At 38.3% G+C, this 22537-nt stretch overlaps 2 protein-coding genes across 2 annotated transcripts in view; both read right to left on the bottom strand.

Moving 5' to 3' along the window:
* LOC102310182 (inactive N-acetylated-alpha-linked acidic dipeptidase-like protein 2) overlaps positions 1-22537 on the bottom strand; it is a 563756-nt gene that overhangs the window by 264851 nt on the left and 276368 nt on the right. The window contains exons 8-9 of the mRNA XM_042227322.1: positions 20101-20220; positions 17092-17224 (exon numbers count right to left, since the gene is read on the bottom strand). Of these exons, the coding sequence (XP_042083256.1) occupies positions 17092-17224; positions 20101-20220 (253 nt within the window). The remainder of the gene's footprint in view (positions 1-17091; positions 17225-20100; positions 20221-22537) is intronic.
* On the bottom strand, positions 6848-11293 carry LOC121815624 (general transcription factor II-I repeat domain-containing protein 2A-like). The gene is made up of 2 exons (XM_042227324.1): positions 10063-11293; positions 6848-9933 (listed from the first exon to the last, which is right to left on the bottom strand). Exons 1-2 carry the CDS (start codon positions 10160-10162, stop codon positions 9125-9127), a joined length of 909 nt encoding a protein of 302 aa, XP_042083258.1. The 5' UTR covers positions 10163-11293; the 3' UTR covers positions 6848-9124.

A 22537-nucleotide genomic window follows, 5' to 3' on the forward strand; every position in this document is an offset into this window, starting at 1 on the left:
ATGGCTTCTTCATTTGTTGCCATCACCAGTGCGTGAATGGGTGGATGACTGGATATGTAAAGCGCTTTGGGGTCCTTAGGGACTAGTAAAGCGCTATATAAATACAGGCCATTTACCATTTACCTACTTGCACTTGTGTATCCATGATATGTGCTGGATTTCCATTCGATGAAAATGCTAACCCTTTAACTTGAATTTTATTTTTAGCAAGAAAAAGGCAACCAGATCTTGTCAGCAGAGCCAGTGGTATTCGGTAATTAGGTTGATGAGGCCAAAAATGTTCAGTTCATTGCTTGTTGGCACATGATAACAGACTCAGGAAAGTCTATATTGACAGTTTGACCCCTGTCAAATTCAAAGTGCACAGCCCCTTGAAGCATAAAAGCAGTAGTGCTGGAAACAGTCCAGAGGTGCAAAAGGAGACAAACTGTGAAGGAGAGAGCAGCCAAATTTATCGGAAAACACTTGTTACTTAATATTCCCTTAAGCATATTAACTCAGCCTAGTTTCACTTCCTTTTTCTTCACCTGCAGGAATTTGCACTAGCCTAACCTGATCTTACCCACATTTTTTTCCTACATTTTTACTGCAAGATAACATTTCATCAGTTTTCTGCATACTGCAATTTCAGTTTTTACTGCATCTGAAAAATGACAAAATAGTAAGAATTGCTTTGCTGTTGTCAGAGAGAAACACAAGCGTAAAACGTGAGCTTAGACTGTATTATTTTGATTAGTAGGCCAGTGTCACTATCCCTCACATTCCTCATTGGGTCTACTTGTTTGTGAGCCACTAATGTGCACTGCTCTGGATGGAATGCTGGTTATTACTAAAGTGATTTTATATAAATCATAGCGCAGTTAGTAGATCATCCTATAATTGCAGGATTATAATAATTTACCAGACTTGGTCAATTTTTCTCATTGCCTAAGAAAATTACATATTACATATCTTATTTTTCAGTTTCGCCTGCTTGATAGTGATCCTGCAATTTGTATAATTTCTGTGATTCCTGTAAAATAAAATGATCTCCCTCTATCGCTCATCTCAGCTGACCCAAATTAAAAATTGATTTGTGATAAAGGCTAAAGGCAGTAATAATGCTGCTATACAACAATGGAAAGTGAATGAATCAAAACCTTGAAAGCACTTTGATCAATTAATATAGTTCATAATCTGGATTAAGAGATTTTATATAAATCTGTGTTCATGAAAAGCAACAATTGGACAAGAAGCAGATTTTATTATAACAGTCTAATGTTCATAGTTAATGTGCGCTTAACAAAATTAAAAACATTTTGGTTAAGTTATGGTATGACTTAAGCTTGGTTTAAATTTCCCAATGTATCCTATAGTAAAGAAGATAATATAGCAGAAACTAATTAAGATAATAACAAAGGAAGCATAAAACTAACAGCAAGACACAAAAAACTGAGAACTACCAAAACAGAAAGTAACTAAATGGGAAATCAACTAGCACAGATGAAAACGTGGCAACAAAATGTAAGAGGACACTACAAGAAATCAAATACCTATAAGGAAAGTCTATAAAGAATACAGAATTAAACTACACACGTAATTAAAGATTTATCAGAGAGAAGACTAAATAATAGATAGTCTTCTCTCTGACAACAATAATAGAAAATACTGCAAGAAAAAGTAGCTTTTACTTTTGACCAAATTGGGAGTAGACAAAAGAAAATGCCTTTGAAAGCTTCTCACTCCTGTCAGCAATCATCTCCTTCGCAATTCCACATTCAAACAGGAATGCATTTATGTGTTGAATAACACAACTTTGCAATTCCCCCAGACTTAAGTTTCCATCTTACACTCAATCAACTGAAAGTTGCAAAGGCCAAAAAGGACAAAGAAGGTACAAGAAGCAAGAACAGAAAACAGCTACATTTGCTCAGGAGAGGACACTACAGCAAATATAGAAGGTTTGGTTACTGATGCTGCTCAGGGTTTTTAGCTAGTCAGTGTAGGCTGTTTGCTGGGCAGGATAAAGTTTAATGAAGGAGAGGAATGCATACTACTAGACTACTGACTAAGAAAATGAGAACAATAGCTCCAGAGAGTAATTGCGAGAGTATCAGATTCATGTTATCGCTGTCTCACTTTTCTTATGTTGGTCTTTATTCATTATTGAGCTAAAGAACCAACTTTTTTTGTGATTGATTAATCTGAATGTAGCCCATAAAACTTTATTTTTTAAACCTCAAAAACAACCAAACGCATCAATAGACTGAGTAATCTGTCAGGCGAAAGCTCAGTCTTTCAGCTATTATTTTATTACTTAATGAATATTTTTTCAGCATATAAAACTAAATTTGTTGTCACAGAATGCAGGCATAAGGTTTTAAGAGCCTGAATCTGAGACAGACAGACTTTAATCCTTGCACCTTAGTTTTTCCTGTGGTTGTTTTGACAGAGTACAACAAATACTCCTGGTCATTCAAATTAATGACAAATATCACACAATATTTGACTATGCTGACTGACTTTTTCTCAGTACCCCCAAGACACATATTGATTTAGTTTGAGCTTCTCTGCAAGCGCACAGCCTACAAAAGCTGAAAAAAGTAGACTTGGTACATAAACATAATCCTTAAAAATTGTAGTGGCAAATCAGGAAGTAGTGTATGAATGATTTTGAAAGTATTTTTCTGATATCCCAAAGAGCAGAAAAACATTTTTGAAGGTGACAATCTGATATCCACAGGAAAACCCTTTAATAGTTGTAGTGAAGGAAAAATAAACATGGTTATGGAATATAGGTTAATGAGTAAAATGAGTTTTACATGCACATAAAAATAAGTAAGTAACTTCCAGGTAAAGCATATGTTACATATTTTTCCCCTTTTGATATTATACCTGCTGAAGCAGAATCCTTATAGGCAAAGCATCTATTTTCAGAACTCTCCTGGGCTTAGCGAGGCAGCGAGACACAGATGTTCAAATTTCCCACTGGACTCTGTTCTTACACACATGCACATAAAAACTGTGCACAAAAAAAAATCTTCAGGCAGAGAAATTGTCTTGAGAATGGCAATAATTATGCCAATGCAATTAAGAAAACATGCTCCACATAAGCCACATCTCTATTTGTCACCCTATTAAATCAGAAAATCAACAGGACCAAGGCTAAGCTCTATAAACACCATTTACACCATTCTTTCAAGTGAGTCTCAGATGCTGTGGTAAAGTAAATGCATACTTGAGTGAGAAATAAACTGGAATATATAAAAATTCAATTATGCAAGCAAGGAGTGAAGTCATACTGCTGCACGATGTTGGAACTGATAAGCTATTAAGTCTCACAAATGGAAACGCTGACAGTTAAAACGGCCGAGAACACGGAATGTGCTTGCACATGTTCCGTTTGTTGAATAAAGTAAAATGAGAAAAGGAGTGTAGAACTTTGATCACTTTTTCTTTCCACCTCTCTTGCTCATTTCTTTATGCATTTACAGTATATCATTCTCTTTGGATCTCTCGCTCTTGCTGTGATACACGGTGTGTATCAAAAACGCCTCATTCTGTCATTGTCAGCGTGCTAACAGGCTCATTGGACTACCTTGTTATCCAACTCAAACAGTGAGACCTAAAGAAAAAACCACAGCACATTTCCATAATGTTATTGACCGAGTGCTGAGATGCGACGCTGCCTGGAATATACACACATTTGCATGTCTATTACCTCAGAAAACTGCAACTCTTGACATGAGGCAAGGAGAGCCAATTTGAAGCTCTGCTGCACATTCAACATCCTCCAAATATCCACCCACACACAAACCGTTACACACCAGAATCACATTAAAGCTGGAAAGGAAAGCATTTCGGGAGACAGGAAGTAGTGTAATGAAGGCCAATGATGTCCTTTAGAGGGTTAAACACACACACTTGACATGCATGATGGATCAGCTGTGAAATAGGCTGGAAGGCAAAGTTCAGCAAAGCCAGTGTGACAGGAATTTCAAATAGGATGTACCTGTCTATCTTTGCAACATGTCAGGCACTACTAGTGGTGTTTAGATTGTAAAAGGAAGATAATAGGATCGTGTATGACACAGGTGGCAGATTTAGCTGTTGTGACAGCAAGAGAGGATTATACCAGAGAATCTGAGGATGTGAGGCAGATCCTAGTAGCTCAATGAACTGAGGGCTGTACACTCTGTGTACTTGTAGCATGATTAAAAACACTGATTACAGTTTAGATTTATAGCTCAGGTTTCTCTGTATTAGCATCCTGCTCTTTCATTTGAGCTATTGGATATACAGATAGAGAGAGTGTTATGTCTTTCTCACTTACACACACAATACTAGAGGTCAACTTTAAGCAAATTGCATAAATTGTCTTTGTGTCTGTGAAGGTTCTCAATCATTCAGGTCATCGTAGTCAAAGGAGCTTGCAAAGAAAAGCGTCTGGACTTCTTTAAGTTGCTTGAAGACGTTTCACCTCTCTTCTCGGATGAGAGGTGAAACGTCTTCAAGCAACTTAAAGAAGTCCAGACGCCTTTCTTTGTAAGCTCCTTTGATCATAAATTGTCTTCAAGTGCTGGCTTTATCAAGGAGATCGTGTTTTACCACTGCTCTTATGCATAGGCCTGGACCCCCTCAGATGATCATTAACAATGCTGGATACAGATACTAACGAAATGGAGGAAACATTAGCCACCTCATCCATATGAACTACATCAAGCTGTATGACAGGCGTGACCAAGACATTGATTCACTGATCCACACCAATAGGATCTACAACAACAACATTGGGATGTCATTTGGACTGGAAAAGTGTACTCACAGAGAGTAACACAGGGGCGACCGTGGCTCAAGAGTTGGCAGTTCGTCTTGTAATCAGAAGGTTGCCGTTTCGAGCCCCGGCTCCAACAGTCTCGGTCGTTGTGTCCTTGGGCAAGACACTTCACCCATTGCTTACTGGTGGTGGTCAGAGGGCCCGGTGGCACCAGTGTCCGGCAGCCTTGCCTCTGTAAGTGCGCCCCAGGGTGGCTGTGGCTACAATGTAGCTTGCCACCAGTGTGTGAATGGGTGGATGACTGAACGTGTAAAGTGCTTTGGGGTCCTTAGGGACTAAATAAAGCGCTATACAAATACAGGCCATTTACCATTTAAGTCCTGAGGAGTCAGCTGAAGGGGAATAACAAGATCTGGGCACTCAACATTAAGGCTAAAGGTCCAGTTTACCATCCCGAAAATGGTAACTTCGATAGGGTTACCTGTCCCAGGTAGATATCTGTATATGTACCCTAATGTGCCATCCATTCCAATCTGCAACCAGATATTAATAAATCATAAGGAGATCTATGAGAAATTTTATCCTCCTTGCATAATTCAGGTTGCACTGACGTAAATGCTATCGCTGTTGTACCAACATTTAACTGTTCAGCAATATCCCACTAAACAGCCAACTGTGTTGTAATGCATACAGCAACTCTAAGCAAAAGTGCATTCTCTTGAAAACCATGTGAGTTCATCCCTGATGAGAACTCACTAAAGGTTTGTTTTTAACCTTGAAACAAGATGGGAGGTCAGACACTGTTGTGCTCAGTATAGAATACCCTGATTTTGAGCAGGATGAGAACTGCGTGGACTAACACCAGTTGTGACCTTGATTAAATTGTCTTTAAAATTGAAGTGATTTGTTGTAAAGCTTAACTTGATTGGGTGCTTACTGCTATTCCCAGCAGTTCAATCCTTAGTATTAACACCTGAAAAACAGTTTTAGAAACAGAAGCTCAGTGCTCTATTTTATTACCCAACAGTAGACCATTTGATGAAAAACCAACTTTCAGCACTCTGTGTCATTTTATGATCATAAATTAAGTCTCAATATGAACTCTGACCATAAGAAATATAATTTCTTTTATATAAATGGAACAGAAAAGTAGAATGAGAGATTATTAAACCACTGTGTCATCCGGTGTAATTTAATGGAAATTAATATAATGAAGATACTACATGATTGCGGACCTCCCAGCCAGTGGCACCATTCTATGTCAATAGAGTAAGCCATTATGTATGAGTGTACCATTATAGTACTTATAGTAAGTATTGGTACTTCGTGTTGTTGGTATGTTGCAGAGCTGCGATTGATGTTTTTTTCTAATCCAAACTTACCCGAATACTTTAAGTGATAACTGTATCTCTTGCCAGTCAGATATCATAGTAATGCCACATAGTTACAAAGTGGCAGTGAAAGTAGAAGCAAGATTATGAATATAATTTCCTGATAGAGGTGTGGCTACAACTAGAAACCATCAAATATTAAAGAATTCAGTGACTTCTAGCAAATGTTGGTGAACCAACTAGAACCTAAAGTTCTAGACAAAGTGTGTGTGTACCGAGGTAATTTTACTTCAACACTGAGGTGCATGCATATTAGTACATACAGAGAGTTGCCTCTCCAACCAGAATTCAATTCAATTTAGTTCAATTCAGTTACATTTTATTTATATAGTGCCAAATCCCAACAATAGTTGCCTCAAGGCACTATATTGTAAGGTACACTGTGGCTACTGTGGCTCAGGGGGTTGGGAATCGCATCTGTAACCGGAAGGTCGCCGGTTCGATCCCTGGGCTCTTTGTCCTGGTCGTTGTGTCCTTGGGCAAGACACTTTACCCTACTTGCCCACTGGTGTTGGCCAGAGGGGCCGATGGCGCGATATGGCAGCCTCGCTTCTGTCAGTCTGCCCCAGGGCAGCTGTGGCTACAACTGTAGCTTGCCTCCACCAGTGTATGAATGTGAGAGTGAATGAATAGTGGTATTGTAAAGCGCTTTGGGTGCCTAGAAAAGCGCTATATAAATCCAATCTATTATTATTACACCCTAATTTTAGTTTAGTTTTTTGTTTGTTTGTTTTTTAGTTACAGTTAAGTATGAAAATCTTGATGCAGATGACAGCCATTGTGTCTTTCCGTTTTAGTTTTTAAATTAACGTTGCTATATTTGGTCAGTGAAAGGAGGGGAGTTGATGTCTTACTACCACCTTGTATCTGAATCAGTATGTTAATGACTACATTTCCATTCCTTGGGTTCATTTGAATCCAGCAGGTGTCTAAATAACCCAAGGGATGCTGTAAAAATGAGCCATGTGTCAAACAGTTCAAAAATTTACACAGTGCAGTGGTTTGAATATACTATATTTGGCAACATAAGAGGACTGCAGTAAGAATTGCTACATATTAAAGTTTAACACAATTATGGAATCGTAGCCATATGCACAACCAGTAGTGTATACCGAAATATCAAAGTGAACTCATAATGGAGAACAATCATAAGCCGATGACCAGCAGCGCTCATTTGTTTATCACAGCGAGGGGATCCAGAAATAAATCTGTGAAAGAAAAACTGCACGCATGGCAGCTACATTAAAAAGACAGAGGAAATTGCCTCACTACCAGAGGCAACAGCTTGGCAAAAGACATGACTCGTCTGGCAGAAAAAGGTGCCAGAAACAATTATTTTTCTCTTTTCCTCACAAAGGAAGAACACAGTTTCTGTTTCCCTCCTGTGGTCTGCTCTCATATGAGTCTTGGGCATGGCATGCCTTTCATGCAGATTGCCTCATTGTTGAAATTAAGAGAACAATGTCAAAAATACTTATTCGTACCACCACTGGTGCCAAAACCCTGACTATATATCCAGACAGAACCTGTTCAGTAAGTAAAACGTTATGATTTCACTATCGAGAATTCAATGCTATCATTATCACTTCAAACAAGGTTGATTTCAAGCCCAGCTCTGACGAAAAATGCACTCAGACTGATATAGCATTTAGTTTCAATTCAGCAAGACAGGTTGAAAATGGGTTTCAGCAATATTATTCAACATCATTGCACTAATAATAGTGAACTTAACATTTACATACTGCTGTTTATCATTTATTCAGAAAGTTGGCCGCTGGTTATCTTTTTTAGTTCCACAAAATCAACCCTCGTAGAAATAAAACATATTGGTCAGTGTCTTGTTGGGGTATAGAATGCCTCTAATTCTGATTTGATAACAAATAATAACCTAGTTAAGATCACAGATAACCAGAGTTGGCAAAAGTACAGACTTTCTGTGCTGTAGAAGTACAAATACTGTTAAAAAATACACCAGTAAAAGTTCAGGTACTGATTCATGTTATTTATGCAAGTACAAATAAGAAAGTATAGGCTCGGAAATGTCCTCAAAGCAAGAAAGTAAAAAGTAGCCCTTTGGAGGATGTCTCTATTTTTGTACAGAGCTAACTGGACCTTGTACTATGTTAATGTAACGATAAAATAATATCAGTAGATGGAAATACAAACCTTTTTTATTCTACTTATACTCTGCTTGAATCTGAAGAATGAAAATAAAATTATCTATTTTCTGTTGCCTACATTGTAGAGGGTGACGTTGCTTCTAAACAGGAATATATATATAGTTAGGGGTTAAAGTGGGATTCAGCAAGTGGAGGAACCCTTAAATTAGTTGTAGAGGCTCAGTATGAGGAAAAGAATCATAACTCATAACAATAATTTCTATTGTGAGCTCCAGTAGATTTTCTTTGTGTATAGGCTGTGATCAGCTGACCTGTTGCTCTTTGTAGATTTGCAAAATGTCATGTGTTGTTCTGGCTGATTTCCATCCTCTACACTGACTTTATGCTGTGTTTTTCTAGATCAGGGGCGGCCAACCAGTCAGAGACCAAGAGCCACTTTTTTTTTTTTTTTACTGTGTTACCACAAAGAGCCCCATCATACACATGGGCACACATGGGCATCACCCATCCTTTCCTCTCTCTCTCACACACACACACACAAAATACACACATCTCTGCTCAGTCAGATTTATTGTAAATGTCACACACCAACATGATGACAGAAATGGACTCCTACAGTACTAAAACCACACGCCAGTCACTTTCAACAATGAACATTGTGTGCACTGTCTCACACACACACAAACTCTCAGTTCAACCAAGTCCACAAACAAAAATATAATAATCTACAATAGCATTTTTCTTTTACAATGCATGATGTTTATTGGGAAATCTGGCAATCCTTGCCTTGAACAGTCCTCTTCAGATCTGGCTTGTATTCCGTCGTTGTCACTCGACGCAATTCTTTCACATGAGTGTCAGTCCGAACAGATCGATGCTTGGATTTCACATGTTTCAGGGTAGAGAAAACTCGCAGAAGTATGTTGACCCAAACATTGACGGTATCTTAAGCGCAGCCCATTTGACATTGGGATATTTTTCCATTGGGACACTTTTCCAGAACTCAATGGTCTAAATTGGTCCTCCTCACAAGGATCTATCAACTCCAACTCAGCCGCAGCTTCATCTGTGACTAGCGGGACTTTCAAACAGCCCGTGTCTGCATTAAATGCGTTGACGAGAAACGTAATCTGTGGCCTTTTCAATTGTAGATCATGGAACCGGGTCACGAAGCTTTCGTGCAAGTTTTCAACCAGCGTTGCATATCTGGCTCTTTGCTTACTCAGGGCGGCGCTGGCGACTTGCCTGCTGGCTTTTAGCAGAGCGGGAAAATGCGTTAAATCTCCCTTTTGATTATGCATCTTGAACAGCTTCAGTTTGGTGCACACACTTTGCAGCATTTTTAACTTACCCTGCAGGGTCAGGTTCAGTCTGTCCAAGTGACACAGCATGTCGACCAAAAAGGCCAGATCCATAATCCACTTGAGGTGCGAGAGCTCGGGATAGTCCTTGTCCTTCTCTTCCATAAACAGTTTCACGGCATCCAAAAGCTCAAAGAAGCGAGAGAGTACCTGGCCTTTTGACAGCCACCTCACAGTGCAGTGCAGCGGCAGGTCACCTGGAAGCCCTTGGTCCAGCTCAGCGATGAGATTCTTGAATTGCCTGTGGTTAAGTGCATGAGTGCGGATGTAGTTGACGATTTCCATCACAGGCTTCATGACGTTATCTAAATGAAATGATTTAGACACAAGTTGCTCCATGTGGATGATGCAATGGAAATTCCAAAACTTCGTTGCCAACTGAGGCTTGTCTTGTATATCACAACTCTCATCCAATGCGACACTAAAATACTCACATGCTTGAAGGTCAGAGTGCAACTGTGATTCAATAGCCGTGTTAATGTCCGACATTCTGTGTTCAACAGTGTGGCGGGACAGTTGGACGTCTGACACCATGCTTTTTAGGTTGTTGTTTTCAGGAGACAAAATTTCAACAACGTCACTGAGGCATTTTTTAACGCACTTCCCTTCATTGTATGGCTTTTTAGCCCGTGCAATGTTCCAAGCCAGCTGATAGGATGCGAGCGTTATGGTCTCTGACCGCTTCGTAAACTTTTTGAAAAACTGTATCTGCTTTTCTACCTGACTTTTCAAAGTGGCAAACTCGTGCTTGCGAAGTTCAGTCCCTTTTGGAATTCCCGGTCAATGTTAGCACGGAGTGAGCTGAAGTGGCGCTAAAGATTTAAAGCTTTGAAATGCGCTAATGATGTCTGACACATAAGACAGAATGGCTTGCCATTGCGTTCAACAAAAAAATATAAACTCTCCCACTCTGTTAAAAATGGCCTGTGTTCATCTTCATATTTTCGTTTTGCTGTGCATTGCGCAATTGATGAAAATACCGTATTGAACTCAAGGAAAGCAAACGCGCACATTTTAAAACAACAACAACAACAACAACACAAAAAACCCCAAAACACAAACTTTGATATGAACGTAAGAGCGAATAAATCTAAGCATCATCATCTGAAAAACCATGAATCTCTGCTACAATTGAGGTAACCCAACTCTGACCATGAAGCCACAGCCACTGTGCACCAGTCACACACTGTTTGTTACTTTAAATCCATCACAGCGAACTAACCTGTTTATCCTGCACTAAACCGCAGAGGATTTTCATGCAGCCTTCCAGTTTATCACATCCCACTGAGCAGTCCTAAATCTAACCTCTCTTCTTGTGACAAAGTGGGTGAGAACACCATTTGCCCAGATTTTAGGCGTGTTATTCTTAGTTAACATTCTTTTTTTGATTAGTTTATTTAAACTTATTCTGTAGTTTGCAAACATTTACTATCCCAGATTTGTTTATGCTTTGCACTTTTAAAGATTACTTAGTATAACATCTTGGTTTAAATCATCTTTGACAAGTTTATTAAGTTAACATTTTATTTATTTCAACTGTTAGTTTGTCCACTTTACTTTGTTTGAACTCACCTTATTTACCTGTGTTTCAGGAACAAAAGGAGGAAGTGTGCCCTCACTTCCTGTATTTATAGCTTCCTGTTTACTGCTGATGTCACAGGAAGGGGCAGGGGAAGGGGGGGGGGGTGAAAGGGGAGGTAAAGAACTGGCAAAGAGTAGCATAAGTGTATAATTATGATTGTAATGTCTAGTCTTACCCATTGAATGGAGTATTCCTTAGGAGAACAGTGTGTTTGGATAGCTTAAGTATTTAACCTCTGGGGGGTCCTAGAAAAATGCATACACTATTGGGCTTAGAGCCACAAATCGACCACGCCATGAAAAGTGCTATAAAATATCTATGTATTAATATTTTTTTCCACTTTAAATTAGCCAATCTTTTAGACCTACTTCTCCTTGAAATATTCATATCAAGTTTTAATTACATTTCGCGGATTTTAACCCTTTATATCCCGGTTTCGTCACATGGCCGCACTGTTTTTTTAGCCCCAAAAAACAAAGAAATCAAATATTTCCCAAAAGATACAATTCCAAGGCCCGGACTCCCGAGTACCACCAACATTCGGAAGATGGCCCATTATTTGGTTGTAATGACCGTGGAATGGGAAATAGCGTTTATAATGGGTTTCAATGGGGCACAAATCGACCACTAGGACCAATAGTGTAAGTTTATCTGTAGCTCAGCCACTGAAGCTAATTTAAGGGAGTCAGACTGGAATTTTGAAATATATGTAACCAGACTTTTTTTTGGAAAAGTTGGCTATATTCCGTTCAACACAGTGCAAATGGCGTGTATACGAACAATGAAAAATGGCACAAATCGACCCAAGACCACCCAAAGGTTAAGCAGAAGAAAGCTTGCCAGTTCAAGTTCAGTTATGTTTATTTACACCAAGTTATCTTTGGAGTTATTGAGTTTTTTTATGTTTGTAAATATTTTTGGTCATAATGATGATAAATTATGATTATGTTTGTGTGTTTGCTGATGTTTGTTGAGCTAAAAGAAACGTTGCATTTGAAATTACCAGCCACTTAAAATAAGTTACTCCCCTTAGGTTCGCTCCTCTTCTGTAGGGCTAGCTAGATGCCGGAGTACCCTAACCGCAACTTACAGACACCTGCAGTCGTTCCGGTATTGTGCCAAAAAAACAAACAAACCACTGTCCTACTTTTAACACACGCATGTCTCTTTATGCAACATCTCCTTGTGATTAATACAAGAACAGGATTTTCTTTGGGGGGAGTGTTTAGAAAAATGTAGGAAAAATGTAGGAAGTAAAAGTATAAAGAAGTCTCCCCCTTGCCGTAGCGTTTGCGTTGTACCTTGTCAATCTCTAGTTATGATACCAGTTGCTCCTTCCGGATGTTGGAACTCTGGGCTACTAGTTATTTTGCTGTTAGTCTAGATGCTGGATGTCTGAAATTTCATACCTCCCAAATCGTCTTCATGTACTTTCTTCCACTGGGATTACATCTGTAGTAGCCTTCCAACATTTCCCTATTATTTTACCTTGTCCACTTCCTGTTCCAGTAGCTCACCCAAGCGTATTAAGATGCTGTTGTAATGTCAGGAAGAGTTGGGTACTGCTCATGTTTTCCTTTAAATGAAATTTTAGCCTCTTACATGCTTACATTTTACCGAATAGATCACATTAAAAATACTTTAAATTAATCTTTATCTGTTCCTGGTTGGAATGTAGCCATAAATGGTAATTCATAGTGCTTTGTTTCCTGATTTCAAAAGCATGCAGATGTTTATAATTGCCTAATGTCTACGAAGCTCATGCAAAGTTTCATTGAGATGACTTGTTGAAGATCAGATAGGATGCATACATACATGCATACATTACAATGGTTAAAGTAAGAAGATGCTCCACGAACGATATTGTTTATTACCGGCCTAAGTGAAACTCTACAACTATGGTTTACAAATTAAAGTCAAGGTAATCAAGCTTTGATACACCACACAAACAACATTGCAGCCAATGTTTTCTGAGTCAGTCATTTGAGTGTGTCTCTATAAGAACAGATTTTTGTGTTGGCACTGGTTCAACTTTATACCAAGTGTCAAGACAGTTATATGGCAAGCCAGAAAATCCAAGCTGTGGCATCTCTTCAGAGAATAAATGAATGCTACAGCAGCATGGTGCACATCAAACTAGATGAATGCTGGAGCAATGTGGAGTAAAGCTGACAGCGAACACCTGCTGATGATATCTAACACTGTGGGCTCTGCAGGAATCGTCATACAACTAGATTTGTTTCTCTTTTCACTCATGTACTACAGTATGTGACATTAACAGACATGTATGGAAGGAAAATAAATAAATACGAAACAAGAAACTCAGCAGGGGTGAGCATTTTAAAACCATCTTACTTCTTTTTTGAATTAATGCATATAAAATGATTAGTTCTTCTCAAAGGTCACAACACTCAACAACCCACACGTACACAGTGAATGCATATAAATATCCACAACTGTGAATGAACGACTGCTGGTGTTAGAGTACACACAGCTTGATTTGCTGTAGCTGTCTCAGCAGACAATATAGCAGTGATACAAAGCTGCTAGGGAGAGTCAAATTAACAAGCTCAGAAAGGAGGAGGAGAAAGTAGAGAGTGAGGAAGACAAAAAGTCCAAACAATACACTGAGAGGCGGGGGAAAGTCTAGGGTAACATTATACAGAGCCCTCCAAACAGTGGAATTACATTTACTCTAAAAGGCACTTCCACTGGCAGCATTTCCACTGGGAAGCACCACTGACAGCTTCTTGTGTCTTATTTTTCCATTTGAAAAGGGAGCTACTTTTGACACCACTGAGAACCAAGTGTGTTTTAAAGCTCTTAAAACACCAAGGGCCCGGAAAGAAAAAAGCGTTTCAACTTAAGCAGGTGCACCACAACAGCTTTTTAAAAGTCTCACAAAACGGCACAATATGCCTCTGTTTGGGGAAGAAACTGGCCTACATTTCAGTAAATTGTAAGTGCTTAGCATAGGGGCATGTGACAAAGATAGATCCACCCTGAAATGACTAGAAACCTCAGGATATTATTATACAGGGTATTATTATTATCGTTATGTTGTATTCTACATCTCATTCTCCACCTTACCACCAGGAGACACAGTGATGCTTACTTTAGGATACAGTAAATTCAAAGCTTGTTAGACATGTTTTTAGACAACCCTACAGTTTTGTGGCATTGAAAAACAAATGTAATATATTGTAATGAAGGTGGAGCACTTTAACACAGATGTCTTTCAGAAATGGATGTTTTTTATGGAATAATGGTGGTTACTTTATTGCACTAGTGGATCCAATTTTCATCTTGACCTCATGAAGATTCATTTAAAACTAAAGAAAGGCAGCTGATTGTGAGCAGCAAGCATGGAAGGTTTTATGCAGATTTTAGACCAACTACAATTACAAACTTGAAGGGCATAATATCTTCTCATTCTGCTTGTATGGCAAAAGCACATTCGTAATGATATTTTTCATGACGTAGAACACCATTTCATATGCAAAAAAATGTAATAAATGGTTTGCATGTAGTTAAAATGGCAAAAAAAAATATCTTGACCATTTTTTAATAATCTCCAACAATTTGACACTTTCCAAATAAAAGTGTTGTTAAGACTCCAGTTGTTCCGCTAGCCTCCATTCTACAGAGGAAAACAAAGGCACTGACAGATGGTAGCAAACAAAAACGAATAGTGAAAGTAAAAGTGCAGCTTATTTGAGTATCAGTGCCAATTTTGTCATTATGCAGCAATTTGAAGTTTCCAAGACTAAGCAGACCCACTTATTCAGCAGGTTATAGAACCACTTTTAGTTGAAATAACTTGAAGTTATCGTCTCTCTCATTTTGGAGGGCACTATGTCCTGACACATAATTTAAATTGGGTTGAGACCTTTATTCTTTTTCTTTTTTCCAAACATGGCACTATTATGGTCAGACATCTCTACTTTGGTCTTATCTTCCCAAAGGACTTTGCTTCAGAAGTCTTGTGGTTTGTTCAGACACACCTAGGTAAAGCGGAGCCATCTGCACTCTTCTTTTTAGACATAAAGGGCTTTTCCCCCTGTGAACCCACCCAAACAAACCACACTTGTTCAGGTTTTTTTTCGAATTGTACTATCATGAACTTTCAAATCCCATAATGGAAACAAATGACCGCTGCTGAGAATTGGTGACAATAAAAAGTATCACACATTAAGAAGACATCAGCATATTAATGTACTTAAATTTATATTTAAATCGTGGTTGTAACATGTTCACATGACACTTCTTATTATTAATTTCACTTAATTAATGAAATTATTATTAATTTCATTAATTACACAGAGATTAATCTTGGCAGACTCTTGCAGTTGAATAAAGTATGGTTTATATGAGTAATGAGGTGTCCTTTCACATCCTCTGTTCTTCTGAGCTGCATTAGCACAAGGGACCTGAGAGCATTGCGATTGGTGAGAGATCAGACAGCCAGCATCTGTCTCTCTCTCTTCCACTTATATACAGCTCAACACACCCGTTCACATATACACTCTTACACATGCTCACACAGCAGCCCAGACATCTGGTGGGGCTCTAGTGGGTCTTGCCACTGAGGTGCTGGGACTCTTACAAGGACTAAAGATACTTCAGCAGTAATGACATATCCCTATTGACCAGACCGGGCAGAAAAACAGGAAGTAGGGACAAGACAGTGTCAGAGAGGTCATTCATCTGGGGAGAGTGATTTAAATACAGTAGAGTCAAAAAGATATTAAATCCTCTGCCAGAGATCAAGGTAATTTTCAAGCACTGACCAGTATCCAGAGAGAAGTGTTATTGAACTGAGCTTTACTTAAAGGCAGGCCTTTAACTGAACCATGTGTTGTCATTGTTGTTTGTTTTTTTGTTTTTTTTTAAATAAATATAATTTGTAGGTTTTAACACAATAATGCTAAGCAGGTTTATTTGTTCCATGCTGCAGCTTGGCTTTGCTCACAGACTATGACTTTGAAATACTCAGTAAATCAGAACATAATGTCACCCCATGACATGCCCTCACTCTCTTTGATATTCTTATGCTTTCCCATCAGAGGGGTCATGCAGGCAGATGTCGTAAGCTTGCAGTTTGTGTACTTATCATCAGTATCTAGCTAGATAAGAATAGCAGGAATATGTGTTTTAAGTGGTAAAAAGCTCCCTTTCATAACAAGCTGACAGTTATTGTCAGACTGTTCAGCAAATTACATTTGATTAATTTGGAGAAATGCATTACTTTTTACTAACGTTGTTTGTATTTTGAAATATCTTTGACAGAAAATTAAACCTGTTTTTTGTTGTTACATGAGAACCCTATGGATTGACATGGGAAGTTTGTTTCTACCGCTTTTGCTATCACACGCCTACAGTAACTCCACTTTTACACAATTATAAGGATTCGGAAAGGAACAGCTAAGATAATGAGAGCCCATATAAAATAAACCACCACTTAAAGGGTGCCTATTGCCTATAACTTGTACTTTTAACTGACTTATTACTTTTGACACTGTAAAAAGTAAACTCTGCTTATTTAGCAAGTTCAGCCAAATCTGAACTTTTTCAGCCTTAAAAGAAGCATTGGTTGTAGCCTTTTGATGCATGCCTTTTCTGTCTTCTTCTAGCCCTTAGTACTAACCTACCAACAGTGGCAAATGACTGCCCACCCTTGAGGCTGATTACTTCCTTCCCACTGTACTTACTCATAGATTGTGTAATAAAAGAAATTCTCTCTCCAATCGTGTTCATTTTTTACCTTAGAAAATAAAATGCCTTTACCTTTGTTGTGAAGTAGTTCTATAAAAATAAGCTCAAACTGAATTAACTTTCGGAAAAAAAAAATATACATGAAAAACACAAATTGCTCACTTACCAATTGCAGGATTTCCTCCAGGGTTTAAAGTGACTCTAAAGGCTTGACGCCAAGTGTGGCGACTGGGGGGACCATCACAGGGGTCAATGTAAAGAAGAACACCTCCAAAACCCAACTCAGACAGCAGGGATAGCTAGACAAACACAAAGATTCAATGATGAAAACAGAAATAGCAAATATCTGTGTATACCATCACTGTTAAGACAAGACGTGCAAATGTGATTCCTTTTTCATATAGTTATTTTATTCATAAACACTGTCACAAGTAAATATTTACTTCACTATCATGCAGTAGATGGTGATAAGTCAGAACATTAAGCATTAATTCAGCAAGATTGAGAATTAAACATTACTGTGGGTGAAATCATGGTAAAGCACGCTGTTTTGACATGAGTTTTGGTGTACTTCATCTCCTTCCTTTATCAGTGTATAGACTAATGTTTAGTCACAACTCAAAATTTAGATCTAATACAACAATACACCAAAACATTTTTGATATGATTTCTTAATAATTTTTTTGAAGTTTATTTCTTATTATATGAGCAAAATTAACACAGTGAGAGGGGGTTTCAGATTTTCATGTTGATCAAAGGTTACGCTTGTGTTTATGTAGTCACCCTCACTGATAATAATGCAGAAGTGTTTCTGAGAGAGATGAAGTGTGCTGCAGCTGCCACTGTGTAGCACAGTATTTTATCGTTGTCCATGGAAGATGTAGTGTCCTTGTTTTTTATGAGCGTAGATGACTATTTTATTGAATATGTGACACCAACCACGGTCACTCTACTCTCATCACAATTCTGTCCTTCACTGGAAAACAGGGACACAACACAGGCATGGACTCAGGGACACACAGACACACACAAACTCAAAAATCAGCCTCTTTTAATGAAAATCCCTTAATACACGTATTTTTTATACACACGAAAGTCATGCAAATTAATGGTTCTTTTCGTTTCTCAATTATGCATGTGTTCTGTGACTGTTCCTAAGACCATTCACTTACAAAACATGCCCACACACACAAAAACGCATGTACAGCACACATACACACAGTTTGTAGTCCATGATAAAAGCAGAAAAAATTGTGGAAAACCAAAATCAGAAGAACACAAGCTGAAAAATGTTTACTCAACTCAAATTTATGATTACTGGGTATCAAAGATTTTAGGAATAAATACGCAACAGTAGGAAAATATACTGAAATAAGACCATAATGCAATTAGCAATGTCTTTCCAAAATTAGCTGCTATTAATGGAGCCAAATAAGTTAAAACACACTGATAAGCACATCAGTGTGTGTGTGTCAAATTTGACTGAAGCTGCATGTGTAACATTAGGCCCTGCAGTCACCGTCACACACTCATTAGTGAGAGTACAATTCTCATCAATCATCCTTCCCTACTTCTACGTAAGGAGTGATCATTTCTCTCAGCCACTGGTACATAGAGACATTATGAAACACACATGCTCATATTTGTCACAAACTATGGGTGAAGAGGAAAAAATGGGTCAGCAGCCTGTTGCTTGAAGGGGTCCCATGTGACAGCTGTTTCAGTTAATGGATTTTTAGAAGTCTAACCAAGCCAATGCAAGATGAAGCACAGTGACCCGACTTTAAACATTTCCTCTCCTTCCCTTGCTAACTTCCATTTACTCCTGTTATACCTCATTAGGCGGTCATTTATCAATAGCTTAACATACAAAAGTTGTGTAATGTCTGAAACAAAGGAATTAAGTACAGAAGTATTCCTTCAGTTATAGCAGAATAACAATGAGAAAAAGTATATTCTGTCTGAGGTTATGCAAGTCTGTGAGTGACTCTAAATAGATAATGATCATCTTTACAAAAACGTCTTACCACATTGGCTTTCCAGAATGTTAAAAGTACAATGCTTAAAAAAATCTAACTCCTGGAAATGTTGAAGCACAAATGTACAAGCACAGATATATTTTTGTCCAAACTGAGTTAAGCATCAAATTTGATCAAAGTAAAAGCATTATTCCCCCAAATACATCCACACAATTTTCTGCAGAATTTTGACATCTGTAATTTAAATAAAATTCAATAGTTCCCTTTTATTAAAATATATTCATGTTGTTAACCCAACCTAATGATCGCTTTCAGATTAGATTGGTTTAATGCACAACGCATGCACAAAGAGTTTTGTTATTCACTGACTTCTGGCCGCTGAATCAAAACAATGAATATGGTGACTAAGTGATCTGTATTGCAAGTTCATGTTATCAGATCATAATTTATTCTAATCATTACACAATGTAGTGTCAAGGTTGGCATTTATGTATCGCTGTAATCAATGCAATGCATGGATCCAGTACATTTACATTAACTTTAAATTTCATTGCTGATTATGTCCTTGTAGAGGCTGCCTTCATTTTTTTCAACAGAATTCATTTTGATTTAATGAAAAGTGAAACAATATTAATGAGCAGGGTAATTAACATGTTAGTATGTGTTTATGTTTTAATTAACTGGATTGGAACATATATTTTCCCTGTCATCTTCTTATTGATGGGAAAACTGCTTTGAGGAGAATGTGGCAGACATCCAAGGAGAAACAACCCTAATAAATCAATGTATTGCTAATGTTACTGCTCATGAAGCAAATGGATTGAGATGTCACTGTGCTAAGGAGGTGCAGATAAAAAAGTTAGGTATGGTAATGGCAAACAGAAGAATTAGTCATGTATGACAACCCACGTGGACTAGGTGCTATTGAGTATAAAATCCCTGTACAACAAGCTGCACTTAGATTCAGAAGGCAGTGTGCTACTTTTCCATGCAAGTTAAAGGTACTTCATTTAGGACACTCTGTTTTGAAGCTCTGATATTACAAGAAAATCATTTTTGAGTCATACCTTGGAATTTTTTTAAAGATCAAAACATTTCATTTCTCCTGCTGCAGAATTACCATTTCAGACCATATCATTTGATACCTTTATTGGCACAGTATAGTGAGCATTACTTTGTGGAGCTTTCTATCTTACCTTGTATAGTAAAGGTATTTTGCCAAGTTTGACAGCAGCAATCTGGTTGGTGAGGTTCAGGGTCTCTTTGGCTCTTCTTAGGTCATCAACACTGCCATACTGGATGTCCACCACCTCACCCTGGTGATGAAAAACAAGCAGAACATCAGGGATCTACGATACTAAATTAATATTAAAAACTCTGATCGTTTATTAATATGTTTGAGGGTAACACCACCCAGATTTTACGTGGCATTTATGTATTTATATGCCAAGTCAACTGGAAGCTCACTGAATAATTAATAATTCCTGCATGGCCTTACTCTGGATATCAGATCTTTATATTTACTGTCTAAAAGTGAGATGTTGACATTGGCTTCTCATTAGGACAATATTAAATGACTTTCAGTTTTAAGCTTGTTAACCCCCCCCCCAAAAAAAAATAAAAAATAAAAAAATAAAAAAATAAAAACAACAACAAACAAACAAACAAAAAAACAGATAGACGTCAATTAGTAACCAACGTGCATGCCCAGAATTTACTATATAGAATATTACTACCAAAGAATCTGTTGACTTTGCAGCATCCCGAAATCACTTTGACGAAGTGTCTTTGTATCTGTATGTAAGTGTGTGCGTGCATGCATGTGTGTGTGTGTGTGCGCATGTGTACTTTTGTCTCCATGCATGTCTGGGTAACTGAGCAACTGTTATCACCTCCCAAATTAAAGTGACCTAGAAGCTGTTGAGGAAAGTCAAAGCATTACTTTTTTGGGGTCTCTCTCTCTCTCTCTCTTAGTCTCTCTCTTTTACCCTACTCCACCCATCACTACTTCCTCACCTGGGCCTGATTCATTTTTCATGTGGCCTGGGGGCGAGTGTAACACGATGCTGCAGTAGGGTGAATGTGAGTGAGGGGTAGAGAGTGCCCGACTGTGTGAATGCGAGAAAGTGAGAGAGAACACATCTTTTTGCATCAGGGGACCCCAGTACATGAGAGCGCGAGAGATTTATCACTCCTGCCTGAATTTGCATTATAAAAGTCTTCCATTTAAACCGAAAGCCATGGAACAGTACAAGACACAGCAAATTGTAATACAGAAAAATTCTATACGGATTGAGATGGCACTGCTTAAACTAGACCAATCTCCTTTTCCTCTCTACCTTTATTCTTTCATTTCATCTTGACAAGGTAATAAAATTAACGATGTAAGTGTCCTCTGTCTGGCTGAAGCAGTGAGCATCTTTCACCTGTTAAGGTAATCATTTTTTAACCTCTTTTTTTAAACATCTTTCCTTTCAACCTAGCCTGTCAGTCAAACCAGGTTTTGGTTGACCAATTTAAATCCAGTATCTTATCCTAAATCTATTCTGTATGTATTTTTAAGTGCAGGCTTGTCATGCATGCAAATTTCTTTTTTGAATGAGAAGAAAATAAATGTGAATATTTACCTAACTATCATTCAATCAGGAATTAATTTATGTCTTTGCTAAAACGAGCATTCTCACAATCTTATACTTTAGGATCTTAGGTGTGAGTGGACCCAGTGTATGTAAAATTAATATAAGATTAAATGCAATGATGGGCAAAGTTTAGTATGTGGATTGTCTAGTTATGGTACAATGTTCTCCAGGGAAACTCTACATCCTGGTGTCCATGCAAATGTTACTGTCCAACATGCTGCAACAATCGTTTCAGACCTCCAGCCTAAGAAATGACTCGAGGAACAGCACACGGACCCAAAGGCTTTGATTGACAGAGTCCAAATGTGAGGATCCTTTGACTGAGTCCCAAATGATGCCCTGCCAATGTCCTTGTGCTGAACAACATAGAGAATACCCCACAAAGACTTTCAGCCCCGTCCGGATGTTCAGAGCTGTTTTCAGAGGAGAGGCACTTCTACAACATTAGGTAAAAATGTGGCTGTGGCTGATTATAGGGATTTAATATATAAGAATACTCTAATCTGCATGAAAATAAGCACAAAGCAAGGAAGAATATGGACTACATAAAAAAACAATAATTGCAATAATTTTATATCTCAGTCTCTGTTTCTAAATGCATACAGCATATGAAGAAAGAAGAAATGATGACGTGAATTAGACCAGTCATACAAGGAAAAGAAAGACGATTAAGGTTTGTTTCTTTCTTTTGTAGTCTGCTGATTAAAGCCCGCACATACCTTGCAATTAAGTCTCATCACGTCAAGTGGAAACCGTACCTTCATACAGGCATTATGTCAGACAGCATGAGGGGACAGGTTGAAAGAAGGCCTGCCTGAGACAGACAATTGTGTGTCTGGCATTAATGCAATTTAGTAAAATTTACTATCCATCCATCCATCCATCCATCCATTCGCGTCCGCTTATCCTGTTCAGGGTCGCGGGGGGCGCTGGAGCCTATCCCAGCTGTCATAGGGCGAGAGGCGGGGTACACCCTGGACAGGTCGCCAGTCTG

Source organism: Haplochromis burtoni, unplaced genomic scaffold, assembly GCF_018398535.1.
Source record: "Haplochromis burtoni strain Fernald_Lab_line unplaced genomic scaffold, NCSU_Asbu1 Contig_254, whole genome shotgun sequence".
NCBI lineage: Eukaryota > Metazoa > Chordata > Actinopteri > Cichliformes > Cichlidae > Haplochromis > Haplochromis burtoni.